The sequence below is a fragment of the Cardiocondyla obscurior genome, linkage group LG10 (assembly GCF_019399895.1).
Source record: "Cardiocondyla obscurior isolate alpha-2009 linkage group LG10, Cobs3.1, whole genome shotgun sequence".
Lineage (NCBI taxonomy): Eukaryota > Metazoa > Arthropoda > Insecta > Hymenoptera > Formicidae > Cardiocondyla > Cardiocondyla obscurior.
The window spans coordinates 4,743,797-4,769,024 of NC_091873.1; the positions used below are offsets into that span (position 1 = coordinate 4,743,797).

General features: G+C 41.1%; 1 protein-coding gene and 1 long non-coding RNA gene across 3 annotated transcripts in view; one reads left to right on the top strand and one right to left on the bottom strand.

The window, feature by feature from the left end:
* Nucleotides 1-468: 468 nt before the first annotated feature.
* The window catches only part of Ss (spineless), a 123,782-nt gene continuing 99,022 nt past the window's right edge, over nucleotides 469-25,228 (top strand). For both annotated transcript variants that reach the window (XR_011546323.1, XM_070662877.1), the window contains exon 1: nucleotides 469-728. Coding sequence is in view for 1 of the 2 variants with exons in the window: in XM_070662877.1 (XP_070518978.1) it covers nucleotides 607-728 (122 nt within the window). In the remaining variant the exon portion in view is untranslated. The remainder of the gene's footprint in view (nucleotides 729-25,228) is intronic.
* The window catches only part of LOC139106272 (uncharacterized), a 59,802-nt gene continuing 59,013 nt past the window's right edge, over nucleotides 24,440-25,228 (bottom strand). The window contains exons 4-5 of the long non-coding RNA XR_011546325.1: nucleotides 24,837-25,123; nucleotides 24,440-24,716 (exon numbers count right to left, since the gene is read on the bottom strand). This is a non-coding gene — a long non-coding RNA (uncharacterized lncRNA). The remainder of the gene's footprint in view (nucleotides 24,717-24,836; nucleotides 25,124-25,228) is intronic.

Consider the following 25,228-nt stretch of genomic DNA (forward strand, 5'->3'; position numbering starts at 1 on the left):
CGTTTAAGATTCGATGACAGGAACCTGTTCTTCGCGATCTCTCTGTTAACGGGAGTGACACAGACGAAAACGGAGATCTCGACGGAGAAAAAAGTCGCGCGTTTACAGGGGACATTGGTCGGTCGATTTGACTCGAGAGGGACAGAGCATCTCGGACAGGGCGAATTCGCGGCGGGAACAGCTGTCGCAGCTGGCGCGTCGTAATCGGGCGCGCGCGTACGGTGGTGTCATCAGAAGCAAGTGCCCCGACGACAGCAGCTGGTGGCAGTGGCACCGACGGTGACAGAGAATGACGTAGCGTCGTCGGTAGAGGCAAGGGGCGTCACGGTCTGCACAGTGTACGCGCTGGACAGAGCCGCCTCGGCGGGGCTGGGGGTGGTCGGTGTCGGTGTCGGTGGTGGTGGCGGCGGCGGCGGCGGCGGTGGCGGTGGCGGGGGTGGCGGAAACGGCAGCGGGGGCGGTGGGGTGCCGGGGATCGCCGGGATCTGTGGACCGCCGACCGCGTCCCTCGCGCCGACGGATTACGTGACGGCGGCATGCTATCCCCCGGGATCGCAGCTTACCCTGACCGCTACTCACCCTCAGCCCCACGTCGTTGATCCCGCAATGACACCCACCTCGGCCCCGGTGCCGACCCCGACGTCGGCGTCGGGCCCTAACAACCCCGTCGCTATGAGCCAGCTGGGGACCGTCTACGCTACCAAGAGACGCCGTCGGAATGGAAAGAGGTCGGTGCGACTCCGTTAAATCGATACTGACAAAATGAGAACGACCGATGTTGTTTTGCGACTCGAAAGAAAGATTGCTTTTCTACCGTGATAACTGTGACGCTTTGCCCTTTTCATCTCTCAGTCGCAATGCATTGCAAGTTCGTTGTCGTTTTGAAACGTAAAGCGTAATTAATCTGTTGTACTTAGAATTAAAGACACGCTTGAAAATATTGAATTAACGTACTTAAAAAATTGCTTTAAATATTTAATTCAAGAAATTAATTTTTTTAATATAAAACAGAGGCATCACGACAGATATTTTAGAAGCGTTTTAGAAATCAATAAGCATTATGGCGATGACTTTTGCTCACGTATATACAACAGAGAAAAAAATGCAAGTATAATTAAGCAAAAATATATAAGATGTAACGATGATATTGCACATTCGTTCTAACGTAATTAAGTATAGTAGAAAAGAATTATTAGTTAAATACGGAAATAGATATGACGTTGTAACTTAATTACAGGTAACTATTTGCATATAAAACCAAATTTTTAGGCAATATAAAACGATAGATATTTTTACCAAATACAATAATACAATTTATTATTTTAAAAAATGTTACGTTACTTGAAAATATGGAATCGTGCAAACATCCCGCTTCTTGCAAAAATATCAAAGATAATTTTTCTAAATTTAATTAAAAATTTTCGTGTTTAATCGATACACATTTTTCGTTTGAAAAATGACTAAAGTATTTGAAAGTCTCCAAAGTATCGCAGTTTAAAACGTATAAATAATTCATGTATGAAGTCTGTGCTAATGAGGGCAAAGCCGAGTATTCGTATGTAAAACTGTGCGTTCACTCGTAAAATTAATACCAATGACTGATTCACAGACATAATTTATAGGTTCATTCAATCAAGTGTTATCGCCCGAGCAAGTTAAATTTTATTAAATTAATTTTGTGCTTAGTTCAAGTTCTCTAAATTATTTTTTTGTTTTTTAAAATATTTTTATCGCGAAATAAATCAATATTACAATACCGCAAAGCGGTTTTCTTTTCAAAGCGTAATAATACAATATTATAATAATGTATATACGTGTCAAAGGTTCACCATTGCGTTCACAATTTTGCGACTGACAACCGACGAAATTGCAGGTACAAAATGTTGCTCCCTAATTCATATATGCAAATTAAGTAGAAACCCGGGAGCCGGCAAATGATCATTTGTGATTTGTCGGGCAAGATACGGTTACGTATTAACAATGACAAGACTGGAATAAGATGCACGGTCGCGTGTTTGTCTAAAACATGTGTATCAGGCTATTTTTCCCGCATCAAATCGAACGTACGGCTCTTTCTTTGTACTTTCTGTCTCACGACAATTTAGTTTTTCTAGACACAATGTGATTACATCGCGATTATTCGAAGAAATTATTATTCGAAGAAAACTACTTTTCTCTCCTACATCTGTTTAAAGATATAAATTTGCAAATTGAGCGCCGGCAAATTTTTTTTTCATTATTCCGTGACACTATGCGTCTCGCTCGCGCCATTTGAGAAATTAAAGTAATCTGCACCAATCTGGTAAGCTCTTAATCCTCTCATGACCATTTCGCATGCTCCCAGGTGCTTCTTCTCCTTCGTTCGCGAACGCGCGCTCCGGTGTGAGCGTCGTGCGTGAGTGCGTAGGCGTACGCGAATCGCGAGGGGTTGCACGCGCGGCGTATTCGATGCATTAAAAAAAAGACGCGCCTAGGGTAGTCGGCCGCTAAGCTGACAAAGATGAAGAGGCTCCACTGATTGTGCAAAAGCGGAAGACCAAAATCTTTTGATCGCAAACCAAGCCTTTCTTTCGAGTACGCGTCTTCCGTAACCTTGTTAGCCTCGGAATGGATCGCGGTTGCAACGGCGCGTCGCAGATCGTCGCGTTACGCGTTTCCAAATGTAGAGTACTTTGCAGGCTCGTTGGAACTCAAGGCGAACGTGTGCGAAGGCTAGCCACTGATACGCGTATACAGGGTAGCCCATTAACTTCAACCATTCGGAATTCTGCGCGTCTACTTGAATATCTTCATAAAATATAGCGCGCCGAGAGGCGTGATTAATTTGCTGAATTAATTTTTGAAGGACGTCTCGAAGTTGGTTCGGAAATTTATTAATAAATCGCACCGTCGCGTCTCTTGATTAAGCATAATATAAATGAGTCTATTAGGAAATGTGTAAGGGCTCGTTTTAATATTTATCGAGACAGGGCACACGATGCGTACGATATATATATATATCTCGAAAAGCGTCGACTCGACACTAAAGATGGTCTTTTTTTTTGTTTTTTTCTCGATAGCTGCGGGACCAACGTGTCACGTTGAGTAATCGGTTGAACCCTTTTCCAGTTCACGTAGATGCCTTCTATGGTGAAGAGCGTACCCCATGATCGCGGTAAGAATCACGGACGGGCGTAATGGAGTTTTAAACGGTCGTTCGAGGCATACGGGCAACGATCGCTGATCTTCTTCTCATTCTTTCCCCTCGAATCGTCTTTGATACGATACGAGGGAGAAGTAGGAGATGAGCGCGGACAACGCGGAGGGCTCTAAGTCAAAAAATGCCCGCAGGCTTCCCGGCCTGGTTCGTTCTCTCGCGCTTTTTCTTCGGTTGCTTTAGCTCCTTAGGATTCTTTGCTCGAAAAAGTTCTTTCCTCGGGCTCTACCGATCCCGGGCAAATATACTTTGAAAGACACATAAACGCGGATATCATTCCACAAGCTACATTTCTATTAAATCAATTTCGCGCTTTAAATCTTCAAGGGTGTAAAAAAAAAATTATCGAGGACTATAACGATCAATGAAGATATTCTATACAACGATTATCGTACGCACCGTGGCTCACCGGGTTTATTAATATTTTCTGTGAATATTTAAAGTTAATAGTATAAAAATTTTATATTAATTTAGCTCGCGAGATATAGTTGTTTAAATTTAAGCTACAAAAATTACGATATTACGTCAGGATTATTTTAAATAATAATTTTTTTAAGTAGATAATATTTTTTGGTGATTATTTAAGTTAGAAAGTTTTAAAGTAACGATAAACTTGGGGGAGAAATTGGCGGATAATATGCTAATCGATACGTCATGACACAAAATCCCCGCGGTTTCTTATTTCTGTTCTACTTGGCAATTACGTTCACTTCGAAAATCGCATCGCAGACTTTCCTGACAGCTACTTAACTCTAACAAGAAGTGTTCGAACGAAGGAAGAACCGTGAAACATCGTATCATCCTCGCACAGCCCGAGCACCGAAGTTCCGTAGAATGTCCAGGCCGCGGGGTTTGTCAACGTCAAGGGAACTTTATCGCTAACGATTGGACGTGAACTCGCTGTCGAGTTTCCTCCAAAATTCTGTCGGGTTCGGGGAAGCGGGCGAGCGCAGCGCGATGCTGCGCGCACGATGCTCGCCGCGGCCTAATGACAGCAGCTTCTATAATTTGGAGTTTTTGAGCGAACAGCCAAATTACTGACGCAGGGAGGGATTACTGTTATTACACGCGGCCGCGGACTCAGTCGAAACCTGATTATACTTCAGTCAGTCTCTCTCGGCCGATCTTGACCCGTTCGTTCGACTGTCAGCTCTTCGCTCTCGTTTGCCTCCACTGCGCGGGACGGGCGTCTTCTCTTTCTCTCTGTTTCCCTTTTCTCTTTTATTCCACCTCTCGCGCGATCTCCCGAACGATCCTTTAACCACGCAAATCGCATTCCGCCGCCCTGCTCTCACGATGTTTCCAATGAGAGCACAATCTAATATCTCGCCCATTAGCAGCTCCGAGATTCTCTCGCGCGACACCAGTAGCCGCACGGAAGTGGTGCATATTTATGTCAGATGTGTACGTGAGAAGTCTTTCGGAAGGAAATTGAATAAAAAGCTTTTCACAACAAAGATTTTACAACGATTGTTAAGGGACTTTTCAATTGTTACGCGAAAGAGTAAGGGGACCGTTCGATTCCTCGGCGAATAGCTGCCGTCGTCCCGAGTTTCGGCTGATTAGTTCTTAAGTAATTGCCGCACATCCTTACGGCTTTATAACGTGCGTTTATAGCCTTGTAATGAACCCGCTTCTAAGACCTTTGCTCCATTCAACCGGCCGAGAGAGCGTGGTCGAGGCCGAGGCCTCCGAGGCGCGCCAAGATTTTCGTTATCCATTAAGCATCGCCGCCGCCGCTGCCCACGAGATGCGGCATTTATTTACGCTATCGACCAAACAGGTCCACAAATCGATTTTGCCATTAACGATTAATGGCACGACTCGAAGATACTTAGCCGCGACGATCAATGAACGACCGGAATACACGTCGAGGGGCCCGAACAAGCGGTGGTCTATACCGAATAATAAATAAAAAAAGAGCCGAGGTATTTCTTTCATTCAACGAGCGCCTAATTAATTCACAACGTTCGCATCTACAGATAACCACCCCGTAATACGATTTGCAGTTCGACTGCACGTCGGAGATAAATGTGAAACGCGCGACTCGCCAAGCTGTGTGATTTCAACTGGACGTGATTCACGCCCGCGTTTCTTTTCGTAGAAAATTTTGTTCGTCGGTAAAAATAGATTCGTCCGGTTTCCCACCCCCCGCCCGCGATATCGCTTCATATTAAAGAGAAGAGGGGGGAAGAATCGCTTACCTACTTTCTATATCGTAACGCGCACGCTGTAATTTAATCGACTCCCCTTACGTTAGTCGGTGCAGTGATGCGCTGCGGCTGTGTATAATACGTGTATCGTTTTCGCGACAAGAAGTTTATTGATGGTGGACATAACTTCTGTACGCGGCCACACCCAGCAGATTTAACACCTCGTATCCAATTATAAAAATGCCCCTTGTCGCACGCGTGATTGATGCTGTATTATGTATAATATCGATGTCGTCGCTTTCGAAACGCCGCGCGATAATGCCGTAAGTTATAACCAAAAATCATATCCCCGAATGCCTAATAACGCCCATTAATGCCCGAGCAATTATTAATTTCATTATTAAAATTCATACATTAGTATTAGAAAAGAAAAATAAATTGTAATATATTTTTTGATAAACGCGTTCCGTATTTCTCGTTATGATTCTAGGCGATGTTTAATTAAAGGTAATAATTTACTCGATCCACATTGTTTCTATAATTGTGCCGATAATAGTGCCGTTATTATTGCGCTCCCTGCATTTAAAGCGACTCGCTCCCCGGAGAGTGTTAAACAATCGACGATGCTCACGACGCGCGTTCTCCGACCGCGGATGGTGCCGCGTTGCTTTTAATGTTTCGAGAGTGCTGAATGGGCCGCACAGCAAGGAATATCCGTCCTTGCGTGGTTACGGCACTGTGAATAGAGCCATAACGAAGTGAAACGTGCAGGTGAATTTATGCCGCAGGAACGGAGGCGCTCGACGAGGAGGCCAATAAGCGCCGAAACTCTTTCGAACTTGGAGAACGAGCGAGGAAGAGTACTCGCGCCTCCGAGGCGAGCTCTAAAGGGACAAGGCAAATAAAAAGAAACGGGGCAGATGAAATGGTAGATACCCGGGAAAGGGAGAGGCGTTAAATCCGGAGCTTTCAAACTCCATAATCTCGAATGACCAATTTCGACACTCGATAAAAAATGTATGCAACTGTGTCCGCATTGACAATTTTATTTACGCGTACGCTTTAATAATAAACTTTTTTTTATATTTTACGATTGCGCTCCACCGATCTGATAAACGGCCGTTGTTTTATTTCTTTTTTTTTCTGTGCATTGATATATAGATATTAGCATTATACGTGTACGTACGTATGTGTCGCACAATGAATATTTGCATAGATTGCGAGGATTATTTTTCTCCCAAAAGAAAAACATTATGCAAAAATAAAATTAATTAGACCCTGGAAGAGATGAATACGATTTCAATAAGAGACGAGATAAGAGATAAGTTTTAAAATCGGTATCTATTAGTCTTTTAATTCGGTGAAGGGGGTCGTTATAGTTGGACCATTTTTATTGCACGACGACACAGTTAAAAATCTGAATATGGAACATCGTTATCGCGTATCACTGTTATTCGCGGTGTTACGCCATCAGCAGCACGCGTACCTCGATCCCCGCATCAACTTCTTTCGACGAATTATACGAATTTCGTTACACTTTCTCAAATGGAATTTAAATTTTGTTATCGGACGCGGTAATCTGCCGAGGAGGAATTTAAATATAAATAGTCGCGGAATATGTGTCGCCTCGCGTCCCGTTGGTATTTCTCGGAGTACACCTCCGTCGCGCCATTACCCTTTCAAATGTAACATTGGTAAGGCGTTTCGCGATGAAGGCGATTACGAGCTTTCCCAGCCATTAAAACCGTAGAATCGTCCGTCTCAGAAAGCAAAAGTAACGATAGTATCGTTGCATACCTAATTCATCATCCCACTTGTTACCTATCGTACGTCACATTCGCTAAATACCTTTATTTTATTCTACAACGCAATCGTTTTTTTTTTCCCCCTTTTTGCCTTATCTCGCGTATACGATCTTTACGTTTATTGAAAATATGTGATTCACCCCGATATTCCAAGCATGTGAACATCCCTCTGTACATCACGTTTTTACGCTTAAACATATAAATTCATTCGAAATCGGTATCGGGGGTAAACTCGAATACTTGACACGCCGAAAATCCTGTTAAAATCTATCGTAGCGAGAAATTGACTTGTCGACACGTTTCGGCGCTTCGAAGCGGAATTCGAGACTCTAGTTTCGCAAGAAGCGGCCCTGGCTGGTAACGATGTACCTCATTCGACTTCGAGCTCGGGGCCTGGGCCTCGGCCGGTCCGGTAAGGCGCTGTGTGTTTAACTATTCAATAATTCATCCTACCATTCATCACCAGCCGAGTGTAAAATTTATCTTATTTTTATGTATTGGCCCCCTCCAGTTCGTGGCACCATACATCAACCTCTTATTAGCCGCGATTTGTTTGGCGCGAGCGGCATCGAAATCCATTGTGCCGATTTGTCGATTCGCGAGCTAACACGTTTGCTGACCCTTAGATACGAGTCCCAAATATTTTTTTTTTTTTTTCTCGGAAATTCCACTATAAAAGTTTTTTTCTAAAAAAAAAGTAGTGACGATTATTGGCCCCACGAATCTGACGGATTTAAAGATGTTGACTTATTATTCACGTATCGTTCAAAGTAAAAAATATTTTAACTCAATTTAAAACCAATCTAAAATTTAAACATTTGCTGTAAAACACAGCTCTCTCATTGGAGAAGTAAATCTGCCAATTATTAATAATCTTTATTTACGTAATAACTAATATAAAAAATAATTAATTAAAAAAAAACCTTATCAGAGATCGTGAGAACGTGCTCTGGAAACAGAGATTCAAATATTTGGCGTATAAGCGTACTATAATTGAGTCTAGATTGCAAATTTTCAAGGCAGCATTATTATGCGTAATTTATGTTGCGTCCTTCTCGCGAATGACGAATAAGACAAAACAACGTTATATGCTTTTCGCTAATAATCATACCAATTCTTACCAAATTCGTTATGGAAGATGAACAATAATGTAATTTAAATTGCTAATAGCTTAAATAAACTTTTTTTTTATTTAAAGACAAATTTAAAAAAAAAAAAAAAATTTTTTTTAACTAAATCTTCTCTAATTTTAATGTTAATTTAAATCAATTTATTTTCGATTATTTTTTTCTAAACCTATCTTAAGATTTAAGAAATTTTACGCTGACGATTAAAAATGAGCAAATAAATAAAAATAAATTTTTAATGTCTGTTTATTAAGAAATTAATTAAAATCTATTTTTTTTTTTACGTCAGATATTATTACAATATTCGAGTCACGAAAGTCTCAAGTAAAAACTAATTTCGCTGCTGACCAATACGTTCGTCAGAGATTTTCTTAAATCGTATCGCGAATCGTCACTTCTTTTTTATTATCTAAAGATCGACAATTAGCGACAATCGTTCCGCGGCAATTTAGTCATTTATTCGTTATATGAAGAAGACCCCGGCGTATGACACCGGTCCGGCGGCACGGCGCGGCCGTTTGATTCTCCGGCATAGCGGGCACTTCCGGTGCCAGGCAGAGGCGGGCACTTCTCATTGTCATTACATCACCAGAGGCTGTCATTTGGTTTTTCAAGCGTCCGTTTTTCTCACCGCGGGGATAGAGGGCTTGATGATCGTAATTACACGTGGCTAGTCTTGGAGAAGGATAGGCGGATTAACGCGGGTGCGCGTGCGTGTGTACGATTTCCCTTCAAAAAACGCGGTTGATGAACTCCGAACGCAACATAGGGCCGTTTTACGAATTAGCGATACACTTAATGTTGCTCAAAGTTTGCTAACTCTCTAAAAAGCGACAGCAGCGACAGAATCGAGTCACGAAAGAAAGTCAATCTTATCGAAGATTTTTGTTGCCAATTTATAAAGATTTATAATTTGTATATTTTCTTAAAATAAGAATAGCATACGTTACGTTAAGATATTTTTTTTTTTTAATACGGTATTATTCTCACAATTTTTTATTCGTAAAGTGCACAGTTTATAATTTAACTCCCCTCAAATGCGCCTTTCTAATTAGGCAATTCTGTCATTAGTTCAGGTATCACCGCTGCCTTTCTTTCGTGACAAAATTCACTCTCCGTGTCGCACTTTGTATGCCCGATGGTTGGCGTATCCTGAATTTACCTTCCTATTAAGGTGTGGCTTGCTCCCCGGGCACAATAAAATTGGCGGTGCTAGTTTTTTTTATCAAGTTTAACAAAATTAATACATAGGATTTTTTGTTTTTACACCTTTTATGAATATTAGCCGCTTTGAAAGTTTAAATCTTTTTCCAAGTTCTCTGATTAATTTTTTTTTACTGCGTTAATTAAATTTTTTAAAAACTTTAAAACGCTGCTATCGTTTGTTTCTCATTAAATTTATAGTTTTATGCATTCTCGTAAATTCATTAAAAATCCTGTGGGAGTTTGCTATAATAAAATGACGGATCTGAATAACGGGGCTTCGTGAACTTGACGTATCAACTATACATATGTATATTACAGCAAAGTATTCCGTGAAAAAAAATCGTTGGAGCTAGAATTCCTCCTCGCGTTTGTAACGCTTTAATTTCTTATTAAGTAGTTTGATATTAATACTCAAGAAAAAAATTTACCATTAATTCTACAATTCCTTTGAAATATATTCCGATTAAATAAATTCTGTTTCGCGACGTTGACCCTTAAGAAGGCTACGTAAAAGAGATTTCCTTTCCGATCAATGTAACGCTCTCGGAACAAGTGCGGGAACCGACAGTTAGATCGTCGTCGCTACGCCGCATCCCTTCATTTCGCTATCCGCTTGTTTCGGTAGAATTTGCATTTCAGAAACGCGAGATTGGGCGGTGGAAAGATAGAGCTAATGCTTACGGGGCGGCGCGCCGCACCGTGTAAATACAGAGTAGCCTGGACCCTTTTTTTCGACTTTGCATCATCATCCGTTGTAATACGGTTTTACGTCGAGCTTTCCGTTTTTGGTTTTAAAGCGAGGTTACTAGCGAGCCCACGGGAATGTTCCGACGCTACTTCGAACGATTCCGCTCCTCTGGCTTTTCGCAGATAAAAGAATAACGATACAATTAACTGGATTGAACGCGGCGTTACGGCGAGACTGGATTGTTTGTCGAAAAAAATTGCGCGGCCGAGATGACTGCAATTAAGTTTCTCGCCATATGTTGGTCTACTTATCGCCGCTATTAGGTTTCCTCATCGTTCGTTCGGTTCTTTGATTGATTCAGTGAAAGGTGGCGTATTTGCGTAAGAAAGATAGTAATTCCGCGCCGTATGATCGGCCAAAGCGAGAAATAGCCAATCGTTTTTCAACGACGTTAATTTTATCGGCGAGAAACAGCCGATCGCTGCGACGGTATTTTAATTTTTTTCCCCCTCAGGCCGTTTGATTATTCCCGTATAATAATCGAGTAACCGAGATCAAGTGTAATGATTAATTACGTCACAATGTATATTTCATGCGTATCGATATACCCATATAAATGTATAACATCGCGTGCTCCTAACGTTTTGACTACTATACTCCGCGTATCAAAATATATATATGTAACTTAATTTTTCAGCGGAGGAAACGTGTAATATATAAGCTTAACTAGTAGCCGCGAGGATCTCAGCTGACGTAATTTGTTTTCCGTAACGTATAATGACGTAAATTGTGCATACTATAATCAATTTGCGCTAATACACGGACGTATGTTCCGATACGATGCACACGTATCTTAATAGTATAATTTATCAACGTGTCCTTTCTCACGAGTTTAATCGCGAACGATACGGATAGCGTACACTTAGTTTAACTGATAAAATATAAGCGAAAGAGGAATCGAGCTGCGTACGTGTATCACTCGATGGGAGATTCGCGGTTTCGTCGAGCGCGTTACTCGCGTTTAACGAATGACGGTGGGAAATACGGCGCGGCGAATCGATCAGCGGGTGGATCAAGCCGTTTGCGTAAGCGCCGGGTACGTAAATATAGATCGCTCCCGTCTCGGAGGTCCCGAGTGTCCGACTTGTCTCACCGAGTGCCGAGGAGGACGCGGCTACTCCCCGGCACCACCTTCGCTAGCGATAGCAGGGGCTAGTGGGCTAGTGGCTACTACTATCTTGATACCCCTCCGCGCCGATCGTGAGCGTATTATTACCCCGCCTAGTGGCTAGCTCGGCAGATTACACGTCTGCGAGCCGAGTTTCGTTCAAGCTGACCCGACCTAACACGAATTTAAAGGAACGATTGCGCCGGGATTTGCATGTTACCAGGCGGCATCGGCCGTTTCACAGAGGGAGAAGAAGGAGGCAAAAAATAATATTGCTTTTGGCATAGCGATAGGGTTACATTAATTCGCGGCGAGGAAGGAATGTATTTTGCCGGTGAAAAAAATTTATCTGCCTATTTATTTTATTCTTTTAGCATAATTGGATTAAATAAATCGCGTCGGGTAAGTAGCGGCTCTCCTCCGGCGCCTGCCGGAAGCCAAGCCGTTCGCTCGTGTCTCACCTGCCAGCCCCGGCAAGCATGAAATTATGCTAATTAAACATATCGACCAACAAAACAGTACCGCGCTCTCTTATATTTATATGGCCGAATTAACGTTAAATATTTTTTAGCGAAAACGTAAGATGGGAGAAAAATTCGCGGGATCCCCGGAAGACGCGATTAATTTTTCTGCTAATTATTTTATTAAAAGATTCGTTAAAAGCGCACGTCACACATGGAAATCATACAACACGTTGTGAGAAAATCAGGGGACCGTGTGAAAAATTTTTACGGAACTCACACGTATTCTACTTTAAATGTACCATGTAATGTTATCAAAACGTTCAGTTCTAAATGCGCGATAATTGAGTAAGAATGAGCAATGAAAAGACGGTCTAATTAGCGAAATTGCGATTATATCGCGTGCGAGTGGGTTTGTCGTCGTAATTACCTAGCGGATTTCGAAGCTCGATATTTATTATATATACGTCATTTGTAAAACGCATCGTCTCAATATATTACGACGCGAGATAATCTCGAGCTGTACGATTATAATTTTATCTACGTCTACACTCTACGCATTAATAATTAATTAAAGGTATTTTATTTCTTTACGCGCGGCTAAGAAAACTACCTTTCAGAGCTTAATTTAGTCGCCTTCGTTACCTACAGAGACCAACGACATAAATTTCCAAGCACTTTACACGCAGATGTCAATCTAACATTTATCGGTACTACAGATTACAGACCGCGCGTTATCAGATTGGAATATTGGTTGGTTACATTAATTTCTTTGAAACAATTAAAATTGAGTAATCTATGGTTACATACGTTTGGAGCTTTAGGTTAGGTTGCGACAGGTTATTTTCCGTCCGTCCCTCTTTCTCTGGCAGAATGAATGACGTTGAGCACATGTGTTAAGCGGCGAACGAGACGGGCCGCGACACGAAAATGTTCCTCGCGCACTTAATTTCCCTCAGGCTTCGAAAAATATCACTCGCGCGAAACGGAATGAGAATCCCGGCCGCGACGAAAAAGACGGGCGAGGTGCGATCGCCGTTGATGAAAGCGCGCGAAATAATAATGGCAATCACCGGAATTTGCCGAAAAAATTAATGATGGAAACCGGAGACGGAAATGCCCGACGCGAAGTGATACACGGACGCTCCGTGCGCGCAGCGCTCGCGACGTTCCGAAGCTTTTTTTTCGAAGCACGAAATGAGTCACAATACGCGAGTGGGACGACAGAGGAGTACATAATATGATTCTACGTTCCCGATTCTACGACGTCGACACATATTTGTTTGCGAGATTATCCTATCCGCGGTTAAAAATACGCGAAATTGCAGAGCGATTAACGATACGTCCTGACGCCCGGAGCTCTGCGACTAGACTAAAATGGTTGTTAGAGATTTCGGCTCTTAGAGAGAAAGAGAGAACCGAGTAAAGAGAGCGAGACAGTCGATAGAGTCGATCGTCAATTGCGCGCTGTCCTCCTCGCACCGAAATTCTCGGAAGCGCCGAGCTCGATGCTGAGTCGGTTTATTTACGTTTTTTTATGCGCTGGACGAGCTGGACGCCGAGAGTTGGTCTATTTACGTTTGTTTTTTATGAGCTCGACGAGCTCGAAGCCTCGTCTTTTAAAACAAACATAAGAAGCATTCAATTCGCGACTTCTAAAATAACGAGTCACCTGCGAGCTTCGAAATTGTCGTCGTTTTAAAACTCGGAGCAAATCTAAAAAATAATCTATTAATCCGAATAGTTATATTTTAATGCCGACCAGTTTCTGCGATTTTTTTTTTTTAATAACTAACTTGCCCTATGCTACATTAAGGCCGTGTTGAGTACACTTGGTCGGTGATCGACACAGATGAAATCGCGATTCTCTCGTATTTCAGAACGGATTATATCGTAGCGGTCAGAAGAAAATCCTGTCAAGATGCTACACGATCGGTTTATGATCTCGAGGTTGCTCCTCTCAGCCGAGCCGAGGACGCCAAAAAAACAATCGCTTTTAAGAATGATTTGTGGACGCGGTTGCAACGCGATACGTTGCGGTGTGCATGCAATAGGAACAATTCAGTATCGCCATTTTAGAAATCTCTTTGGCGCACATGAGAATATTCACCCTACCGCGGCATGTCTCGCTTACGTATGCGCACGCCGTATTTCAGAACGATGGAATTTTCAGAAGCCTACGCGGTTTCTTATTCAGGGGAAACGCGGTCTGGAAAGTTTCCCGTGCATTCCCGCCCGCTAATAACTTCGCCGGCATTCGTCCGGTATTATTTACTCTTTTCAACCGAATAGACGAGACCCTGGCGGCAAGTGCTCGGCAAATTGTTCTGGATATAACCGCTGGAAATTACATCCTCGATTATGAGGCCTAGGGACGCGTGGGACGTCGAAATTCTCGTGCACGAACTCTTCTTCTGAAAGTTCCGCGGAATTGTCTTGGCTCGCGCGTACGCGACGTACGGCCAAAGTAAACGGCCGATGCGACCTATGAAAAGTTTTACACGCGCCCCGCACGTCAATTATCGAGGCATAGAATCATCGTGATTGCAGTGCGCCGTGGAAAGTAAGCCGCCGTCGCCGCCGCCGACGTCAAAGAATCGCCCCGAGAATTTGAAAACTACGTGCGCGATAAATATCACGACTCATTGAACTTTACAAATACGCCGCCCGCGCGTCCGCAACGTTCCATAATTGCAAAGTAGCGGCGTAAAATATAATATGATAAATTGTATTAACGCGACGAAATGCATGCGAGGTTTCGCGTTTCTACGAACGTACATACGTGTATATCGCTCTTGACGGTGGAAGACTTTTTTGCGAAGCGTTAAAGAATCTCTCTCGAAGAGAAAACATTCCGAATCACTTTAAGGACGCTCAGACTTTTTTTTTTTAAGCGTATCTTTTGCATTTCGGATCTTCCTTCATGCACGTTTCTTTGAGTGCGATTTCTTGGCGCTTCACAGTTTCGAAATTAACCCATTCGCGCTAATGAGAGAATCTGAAGTCAATTAAGCACGCCGTTGATACGGATTCGATAAGACGGGAAACCGATGAATATGCAAACTATTATGCGACCACCTGCCACATGTTTTTTTTTTTTTTTGTGGTTTCTTATATGTGCGAACAAGAAGCAGTATAGGTGTCTACGTATATGTCTGTGATTGTATTAAAGAGCCACTGCTTTATCGGAACATAAGCAGGTTTTCTATTTTTTTATTTATACTCGTGAACGGTCAGACACCCGGAATGAGCATCACACAGAAAGTACTTTGTACTCGATCGAAATAAAAATTCTCCTTTCGTGATTGCAAAGCGTTCAACATAAAAATAAATTGATTAATAACTTTAAAATCAATACTTTATCGAGAAGTGGAAATTATAGTTTGAACTTGCCACAGAAAAATTTTGGAGAGCAGTTTAGAAAATTAATTTAACTTTGTTATAAATATTAAATTGTAGAAATAATAAATTACTAAAATAAAAAAAAAAAGAAAAGCGCTCTGTAAATCGCAAAGCCGTTTCCTCGACAGGGTTTTACGTTGTTTCGCGCCTCGCGGCATTGATGTCAATCATTGTCGGCTTGTTGCTAGTCTTCCCACATCGAATCGCACTTTTACGTATTCTATCGATCGATAATTTGATTTCTTTGAAAGGAAAAAAAACGCGGATTACTCGTCGAATCTGCCATTGGTATGGTGTGTCTGTATTCGCGTATCCATCTTTGCGCAATGTAGCCCTAATGGTCGGACAATTTGCAGAGGCGTGCCGAGTTAAAGTCAGACTCCCCTGTAAAGTTCCGCCAAGGCAGACTCGAAAGTAATGGCCTAATGTTACTTAATATCCACCGTAGACGCGCTTATTTCAGATATGCCCCAAAGGGCTGACGTATTTCCATATTTTACTGCGCCGCGGTCGCATCGCGCGCGAGAGTTATACGATCTAATCGTAGGTGGATCTAATAGAATGGATCTCGGTCCGAGGAAAACTGTGAAATTAAAACTGATGGAAAATTTTAAGTGAAATTGTAGACCGAAACAACGTTTTGGATTTATATTTGCCCGGCCTCCAAACTCGTTACGTGAACGTCTGGACAATGATGAATCGCGTACACGAAAAAATTGCAAATATCCCTACCACGGTGATTTTCGTCGATAGCACGCGGCCGCGGCTTCATTTTTCCCCGACTAATTTCCGGTTAAGATGTGGGTTACGATGTTAAAGCTCGAGCACATAAGTCTCTCCGGTATCAGTAGAGCCTGCTCTTCCTCTCTCTTTTCACCTACTCGACTGTTATCCCATTTTAGCTTGTCTTACGTCACATAAGAATAAAAATAATCGCAGAAACGTCCCAGCAATATATATTTGTATAAAATAATATTTGAACTTTTCATAAATGGTATTCTTGCCAAAAATAATAGTTGATTCAAAAAAATTATTTGTACTTGAGAAAGGACTGCAGATAATTTTGCAGATTATACCGTTCTATAGTTGATTGAAGGATTTATTACAAGACTTTTGAGGCTGACGTGATATCAGCTTTCGTGATAGACTGCTTATTTCTTATCCTCCGTTTGCCTTCTCCCGTCACGTTTAATATTATCGGCGACATAAGGATTTAGTTAATTAAATGCATAAATTTCGTGCGCTATGCCGCGGACGCGAGAGAGGCTAAATACTCGGATCGATCCTTCAATTGTATATTAGCACGCAAAATTTGCAAATAAAGTAAAACAATAACTCTTTTTATATTCTTAAACTATTTACAATTACTGTGTCATTTGCATATAATACTTTTCGCTGCGTCACGCATTATTTAATTTACCACGCGTGCGACAGATTCCGGCAACGCAAGGAGATAATATTTTAATTTTGTATATTATACTAAATTTTTATTAAAGAAATTAATTATCGATCAATGTCTCAGAACCGAATAAAAATGTGAATAAATATTTTCTAAATATAAATTGTCGCGATAATGTGTCATTTATTGTAGAAAATATATCTAGACAGCGCGATGACTTCGAGTGATTAAAAGACTTATTATCGGACTTGTACAGTCTTTCTGGTATCAGCGATCACTCTACGACACGCGCGATCAACAATCTCGCTACCGGCGACTTTCATCAATCGCGCATTTCATTGCGGGGAACGTGCTCAAGTTAAATGAATAAGGATAAGATCGATGCGTTACAATGCAGAATTTTCGATCACGATATTTCATGACGTTATATAAACACATCTATATTATTTTATCAATGCGTCCCCCGTGACGAGGTTATTGTTAGCTTTCTGTAATTTTAATTTCCCTCTAGAAGAAACCTCTGAGAAGTTCTAGCCAATTTTACTTAACGATATTAAACGAAATTCATGTATATACGAAAGAAAAAAAAATTTTTCAAGACATTACTCGTAACTAATAAACTGTATAATAAATTAATATATTTCTTTTATTATTTATATTATTAAAATAGCCTTGCTCTTTTTTGTTTCAGGTAAGATAAGACGCATAATCTCTGTGAGCGACAGATACTTTTTAAGTTTAGACTTTATCGACGGTAAATCAGGTAACTTTAACGAATCAGTTAGGAAGTCTTTATTAAAAAAAGTTTGCCTGCACTTCCGTTTCTTATCCTACGCATGAAAATGTTTTACTTAAGCTAGTTATACATATATTTATAATGTTGTTAACGACAAGCCAACGTTAAACTGATGTCGGTGAAAAAGACAGAGCGGGGAAGAGCGGGATGAAAAGAAAGAAGCGCGAAAGAGACGAGAATATGCATGGTTCGTTTACATAAATTACTCTTTCAAAACGCTGTTCACGCAGACGAATCATCGTGATAGTCAGTGCAACGAGCGGATGAGTCGTACAATCGTACTGTCTACTACTATACTATGGCAGTGTAGCCACATATACTCTGCGTATACACGTATGCATGTATGCACTAGCGCACGTAAGGATCCACGATTACATTTACAAACAGTTAAGGCCATTAGCAAGCACGCGAAACCTCGGGGTACTAATTTAATCCAGCTCGGTAATTGCGAAAGATTCTAATGGCCTTCGCCTCCTCGGCGCATTTCTTTTACCGTCGACGTCGCTCTCGCCCATCTTGGCGCCGAAATTTTCATAATTTTCGTTATCCCGTCGAGAGATTAGCCGCTCACTCTCTCACTCTCTCTCTCTCTCCTCCACCCTTTCGAGCTCGTTATGTCACGCTCCTCCTTTTCCGCGCGCAATTCGTTTTTCGCTTGTTGCCCGGAGCGGTAAATATTTTTCGCGTGGCGATGGACGGGAATATGGAAATTGTTTCGGGTAAAAAGGATTTATTTCCGAGTTGGCGCATATTAATGCCGACTCCGCGCGTGTCGGCGCTTGAGAAATTTACGTCGCGCGGACATTTGGCCCCGGCGATTTCAGCGGAAATCACATCGGCACGTTGCGTTCACGAAACCGCTCTTCGACTTTTCACTTAGCGTGTCCGGATTATTCCGAGTACGTTTCTGTGTGTGCTGACGCAAGTGTAATTGTCTCGCGATTACAATTTTTCACGTATACAACTTCTGGTATTCTAAGAATTGATATACTTCCTGCCGCGCGGAGAAAAAGATAAAGATTCAACCGTGAGCTTAACTGCAAATTTTTCAACTAACTGTAATTGTTGTGCGAAATTGTTATATAATTTAATCGACAAAAAAAAACTAAAATATTACATAACATTGTTGCTTGCTTCGCAAGACTGTCAAGTTCTAAGGAGAATTCCGTCTGCGAGTATGCTCTTGTTCGCAGAGCTGACAATGTGCAGTTTTCGTGACGCGGCTGCTCGCAGATTAATCACGTTTATGGGGAGTGCTTTGTAAACCGGTCTCTGCGGCGCGAACGCGTGACAATTCCCCGCGAAAAGTGTAGCGAGCAGTTCGCTTGCATTCTCGAAGGACCGGAAAGTCCGGGAAAACGAATGGGGCGAGGCGCGCGGGAAAGAAACGGGTGTAATGGCAAATTCGATTATCCTGTGGTCGAGCGAGGAAAGCGAATGAGCAAGTAACGCAGGGCAAGAACGCGAGAAATTGCTGGTTCTTGCCCTGCGATCCCTGTTGCGCGATGATCTTACACCGAAAGACAGATATGACGTTTTCTGCGGGCGACTGCGGCTAGCGTTATACGTAATCCTAGGTGACAGAGGCAGAGAATGAGAGATCGGGGAGAAATCAGTCATCGGCAAACCGGCCGGCGCGGTATAGTACACAAGAGTCTTCTCGAAAGCGCGAAGAAAGGCATCGCAATAACGACTCGTGGCGAATTGACGAGCCAAATGGTTTTCTCTATGATATAAAAAAAATTCAGAATACTACGCGACGTGACGAGATTGTATTATATTAATCGGGTAACTATCGTATTCATCGTGACAAACGGGAAACCGAAACGTCACTTCAATTCGTTACTTTCGGGATTATCGAAGTCATCTCGGTCTCCTCTCCCTTTTCGGCTTTTCTACGGCACGCGCTTGCTTTTTTTTTCCCTGTTTTTTTTGTCTTTTTTTTTTAATTGCGATCGCTTGTACAAACGCGTTAAAGGAAACGAAGTATACCCTATTAATCGCAGAGATACTTATCGATCATTAACGACGGGGTGGAGAAGCGCGTTAATTAACGAACGTATGCGGCGTGTTAGCATCACTGCACCTGCACGCTTCCAGTTTTGTGTAGTCTTGACAGATCAACGGACTGATAAGTTATCTTTCTCTTTCTAGAACGGCTATTTACGACGCGCCGGTGAGATCGACTATTTAAATATAATTGTATAATTTATTAAATACTATTTGTCTCTTTTTATTTCGAGGGTTTAAAAATTAAAATAAGTTTTTCCGGGATTTTTTTAACGTCTTTATGTTGAAATAAAATCGTTTAATTTTGTTTCTTTTTTCTTTCAAGATTAATTATATATTTATTTTTCTTTAGTTTTAATTAGTAACTATTGCATATTTATGTATCGATAATGCGGTATGTTTAATTATGCCTAGACCTGGGGATTGTCTGACTAAACAACTAGAGATTGATAGCGACGCATCAATTTTTTACGGTTAGATAAATTGCACACGTTGATCGGCCGCACGTGGAAGATGAGTAGGTACGTACATACGTAGGTATCTCCTTGCGTTCATTCACGACGTCTATATTCAGACGCGTATGTATAATTAGATTGCGAGTTGATACGCAATGCACACAGCCGGAAAAAAACCGGAAAATCGTTAATGAATATAAAGCTGGTAGACATTCCGTTCCTCTAGGCGATACAAAAACCTACTTCCGGTAGGAATTGAGTGCGTGCACGCGCGTAAGAATAATTACTTCCACGTGCGTAATCAATTTGCGGCCGAATCCTGTTTAAATTAACACGTAACGCGATTAGTCCCTGTTAAGTATAAAGCATCGTTTTAATTACAGCGAGGATACGTGCTTTATGCTTTCTTCGCGACATGTGTAAATAAAATTATATTAAGATTAGGAAATAATAATTAAATTTTTTTCTTTCTTTTTTTTTTTTTTTTGTAGTTTCGTGATGTGTAAACTGTTAACCGTGCAACGCGCTGAAATGCAATCGGATGATACGATATTCGGTTCCTACTTGTCCTATAGAAACGAAAAAAGCTGGCGATCTCGGTGGTGGAGAACCGGTGCGCAGAGTGCGTTTTCATATAAAATAACGAAAGCTCTTTCCGGTATCAGCCGGATCACGTAATATGCCAGTGTGTGCAAAAGTTTCCTCCGCCTGGTAGGCGTGGTCGGTTACCAGTCTAACCCTATAACGCACATTCGCCGACTATTTACGTACCCGATGTGAAAGCGTCGCGAAATGCAAGTCCCGCCCATTGAGAAGGGTGGTCGCCCGTTTGTTCGCTCCGCCGGAGCGATAACGAAAATACTTTTCTATTTTTCGCGAGGACTGCGCACACCGGAAGTCCCACGTTCGTTCGATAACTTTTAACTCGATTTTCTGTTGAGTTCGCTGGCGTTATCAGAAACCCGACCTAAACTACCCGCGCGAGCCCGCGCGTTCAACTGCGAAGCCTAGGTTCGCTCCTAGGCTTTGAAAAAGTCAGGACGTTATACGTTATTGTTTATACAATGATTAAAGAAAAAAAAAAAATTTTTTATGTATAATTTATTATTTATTATCTAATTTTTAGGTAAAATAACGCGCCTTTCCCTATTCATTCAAAATAATAAATTCCGCAAACTATATAGAATATATTAAAAGATATTAGGGCAGGTTCCAACTGAGAGAGGATTTTTAATTTACCTTCTAATGCTGCGTATTATCATATTCCCAATTAAAATCGTTGATTGGAGCAGAACGTGTACGCTGTTAAATCAAGACAATGGAGCGTGTGCGTTACTAAAATATTCTGTTCTCGGGAGGGAAAGAAAAATGAAAAAGAAATGGCACCGACAAGGTTGTCCCTTTTGAGACGGGGGAAGAAAAGCTGACAGCCTCAGTTATCAGGGGATAGAAATTGTAGGCACTAAGGCTGGATTACGTTATACCGTTAATTACGCTAATTAGGGATATGCAGTCGTTAACAGCTTGTGTGTCGATACCCTGACAATGTTAACGTATCTGTGTGCACTGCCAAGAGTGACGAAAGTAATACTTGAGAACCTGGCTTCTATAAGTTTAACGTCCGTATATTATTATTTTCTAAGCACGATCGCGTACATTGCCGTTCATACCTTGGTATAAGCAAGTGAACGTTTCTACGTGTAGGTACTGCTTATAGTACGGGTGAAAATGTGCCGCGGGTTGATAAAGCGTTTTAAATGCAATCATTAATTTCGCGTTTCTATTACCGCAATTAAAATTTGCATTTTATAAATATGCGATTTTGCGTGGTGGTGCTAGCCCACTCTCTTTCATTGCATAATTATTGTTTATTAGAGGGGAAGTAGAAAAAAAAAATTTCATAAGTTTCAGAACTACTTTAACTAAAAGAAAAATTTTTGAAGTATTATTTTCTATGTATTAATATAAGAAAAAGTTTCGAGTTAATTATTTACATTAATAAAAATGTTTAATCACGCGGCAAACTTTAAAGACATCCGATAGGAAGGCGTGAACTCTGAACGGCAACTTCAACTACAAAGTCTCGAATTAGCGATTCTAAGTATTTTAAGCCGCGAGACGTCAAGTGCATGACGAGTACTTGTTGTCCAATTTTGTTAAACCTTTGATCTTGCCGCAAAGCGAATGGATCCTACAATGACCTTTATATTCTTGCATCTGCGGGTTATTTTTAACATGGCTTAGGAATTATTAGCATAGTACTGGAGTTAACTCGTTTCGATTTAATTAACTGCTTCATTTGTATTCATTTAACCACGTTAATAATAATTTATATTTCAATAATATATCTTACAAATTGTTAAAGAGTTTCTTTTTTATTTTAATTTTTGCTATGCAATGTAATATTTATGAAATATATCGTTCAAAGTAAAATAATTTTAATTATCCGGCCACGTCCTCAAAGATAAATTAATGACTCTAATTATAATTTCTATTGAAGCCACGAGCGATGCCATAAATGACAGGAAACTGGATGAGAGACCGTTTTCATTATTTAAACGCCGTCGTAATAGCAAGCCATACGTGATGTGCGAAAATCGATGCTGGCTGCTGATTCTAACTCTATAATCGTGAGAAACTGGAATTGTTTTCAATCACTTGCACCGACAGCCGTGAGATCGATACAATTGCGTCGTCGTTGACGTTTTAGACCCGCATTATAGCGCTTTGCGTCGACGCGATTCCTAAGCCATAATCACGTTGCATGTTATATCCCGTTGTATATGTATAAACTTCAAAATCGATCGACTATAATACGATCGCGCTAAAAACGCTTGTTACGCGTATCTACTTATAAACATAAATCTCTTGCGAAAACGATTATTTAGATCTAATAAGCTAAACGGAATTTTAACGGAATAATTATTTTTCTTATACGTAATTAATCAAAAAATATTATACTTTAAATATTATTTTGTTACAACGTTTCTAAAGCAAAAATTGAATTATTTCGGGGAGAGAATAAAATCTTAATTTTGCAAAGTAATAATTAATTGCGAATTACAAATACTTGCATACAACAGAAGGGCACCTAATTAAAGTACAGATCAATAATCCCGATTCGTTCCGGATCATTTTCTGTTTTTAATTATACCTGGGTTAGTCGAGGTTAACTCCATTACGTTTGCGATGCCGTAAGAAGTTACCGCGATTTTTATTTTGTTTCGTTCTCTCGAGATCCAATTACGTCCGTTTACGTTACGTTAAACATTTTTGGGTTTATTGCCTGACATTGTGAAACGCGAAAAATAACAGTAAGCGGCTATAGCGATTTCTTAAATTGACATAAAACTGCGTACGTTATAATTAAAGAAAACACAAATTTATTGACAAAAAAAAAAAAAAAAAAAAAAAAAAAAAAAATAGAAAAAAATAGTCTTAATATATATTGCAAACTTTAAGATTGCAAACATGAATAATTTGGTTGCTCGAATAAAGGTAGGTACGACTTGACAAGTGTGATCTTAATTTTTTTCAGTGAAAGGTATAAGAATTTAAGAAATCGATAGTTAGTTTCGCGCAACCATAACGAGACGGTAACGCGTATATTTGCGCGAAGTTAACAGCTTCATAGAAAAGTACCAGCCACTTGTTCAGCCGATTCGCGTTCATCTCGGGCATTTATTGCCTCAAAAAGATGAGGAGTAAAGAGACGGGCGTAAGGCCCGGCGTTCCGTCCCCAACGAAACTGTTCGAAAGCTGGAAGAGTAAGAGATAATCGCTGAACGAGCGGCAGTTAGTTTTACGAGAGCCGATAATCCCGCGGCCGTTTCTTGCTACGTAGAAACGCTCCCGAGCTTCTTACCCATTTATAAGCCTACTTAAACTACAGTTTTGCCAGTATTCCGCGGTCTCGTGTTTACCTTTCCGGCTTTCGACACTAGCTCGGATCGCCGCGGATATTTCCGTTTCGCCAATTATGACCGACCAGGTCAACGACGAAGTTTCGAGGAAATCTTCGGCAGCAGCGTGCGTAATTGCCGGCTCTTTTGCCCCGAAACAGCAAGAACTCGTTACCGATCTCTCAATACTGAGCGAGATTTTTCGAGTGCTCGGACTTACATAACTCAGTCAGTGAATCGGTTTTTTTCCGCGACCGTCAAAGGTTACGAGCAACTCAGGGCGAAAACAAAGATTCGGTGAACAAATCGCTTGACTATATTAGATTGCAAAGCGAAAAAAATTAATTTTGAACTAATTCATTAATGGCTTCTTTATTACGAATAACGTTAATCGATTTGCGTTTGCGGAACGAGTGCGAGTTAATGAAAGCGATAAACTGGTTCTAACAAATTCGAATCCGAACGAGAACAGCTTCGTCAAGTGGATAAGGAGGAAGCTTATCTAAATTTTAATTATTCCGAACTTATTCCCGGTTTAATGATCGTAACGATGCCTATCGCAAGCTCTTTAGCAATACTTTCGAAGGGGCGGGAGGCACGAGGAAGCAAATCGCGATCGTGACGTTTCTCTCCCGAAGAAACGGAGGCAGCGAAGCCATCATCCAGATAATATGCTAATTTCTTGACAGTTAAGTAAAGCACGTAGGGGATCAGACCTCACAATTCTGTCGAATCGGTAATGGTTATGGCCGTTAATGGCCACGTATTTCATGGTCGGCCGATCATCGTTCTATTATGCACACATATAAACGTACTCGCGGCCTTACTATCCCATCCTCCACATATATATATTTTCGTCTCGCAATCAAACTACAAACTACGAAAAAATAATTCTGTGACTCACCGAACTGCATGAGCATCAGCGGAGTTGAAGATTTCTGCCGGTGACTGTAACATAAGAAGAAAAAAATTAATGTAGACATGTTGAAAATATTTAATATTTAAATAAAAAAAAAATTAAAAATTAAATTAATAAAATGACAATTTTTAAAAAGAATTGATCCTCACCTAAGAGATGCTCCGCCGATGCAGGATGCCCCCCGGGCCTGCTCCTCCACTCAGATGGGACGTGACGAGCCATCCTTCCACGCACAGGAAACTCGCGAACGCGCCCGGGTGAAGTTACAATCGCGATTATGACTTAACACTGTCGCGCGTATATTTTTCGACACTCCCGATAAAAAGATAGACGGAAAAAAAGCGCCCGAAAACTATCGGCACACCCGAACGGTACCGACAAACCGTCTGCGGTTCGTATTATGAAATATCGGCGCAACAGCAGAGGTCCTCTTGATCTGTAACAGTAAAATAAAGAAATTATTTTGTAGACGTAACATATAATTAAATAAAATGATTGAAAAATGTTATAAAGAATCTGAAGCATTTTATTCCAAAAAAAA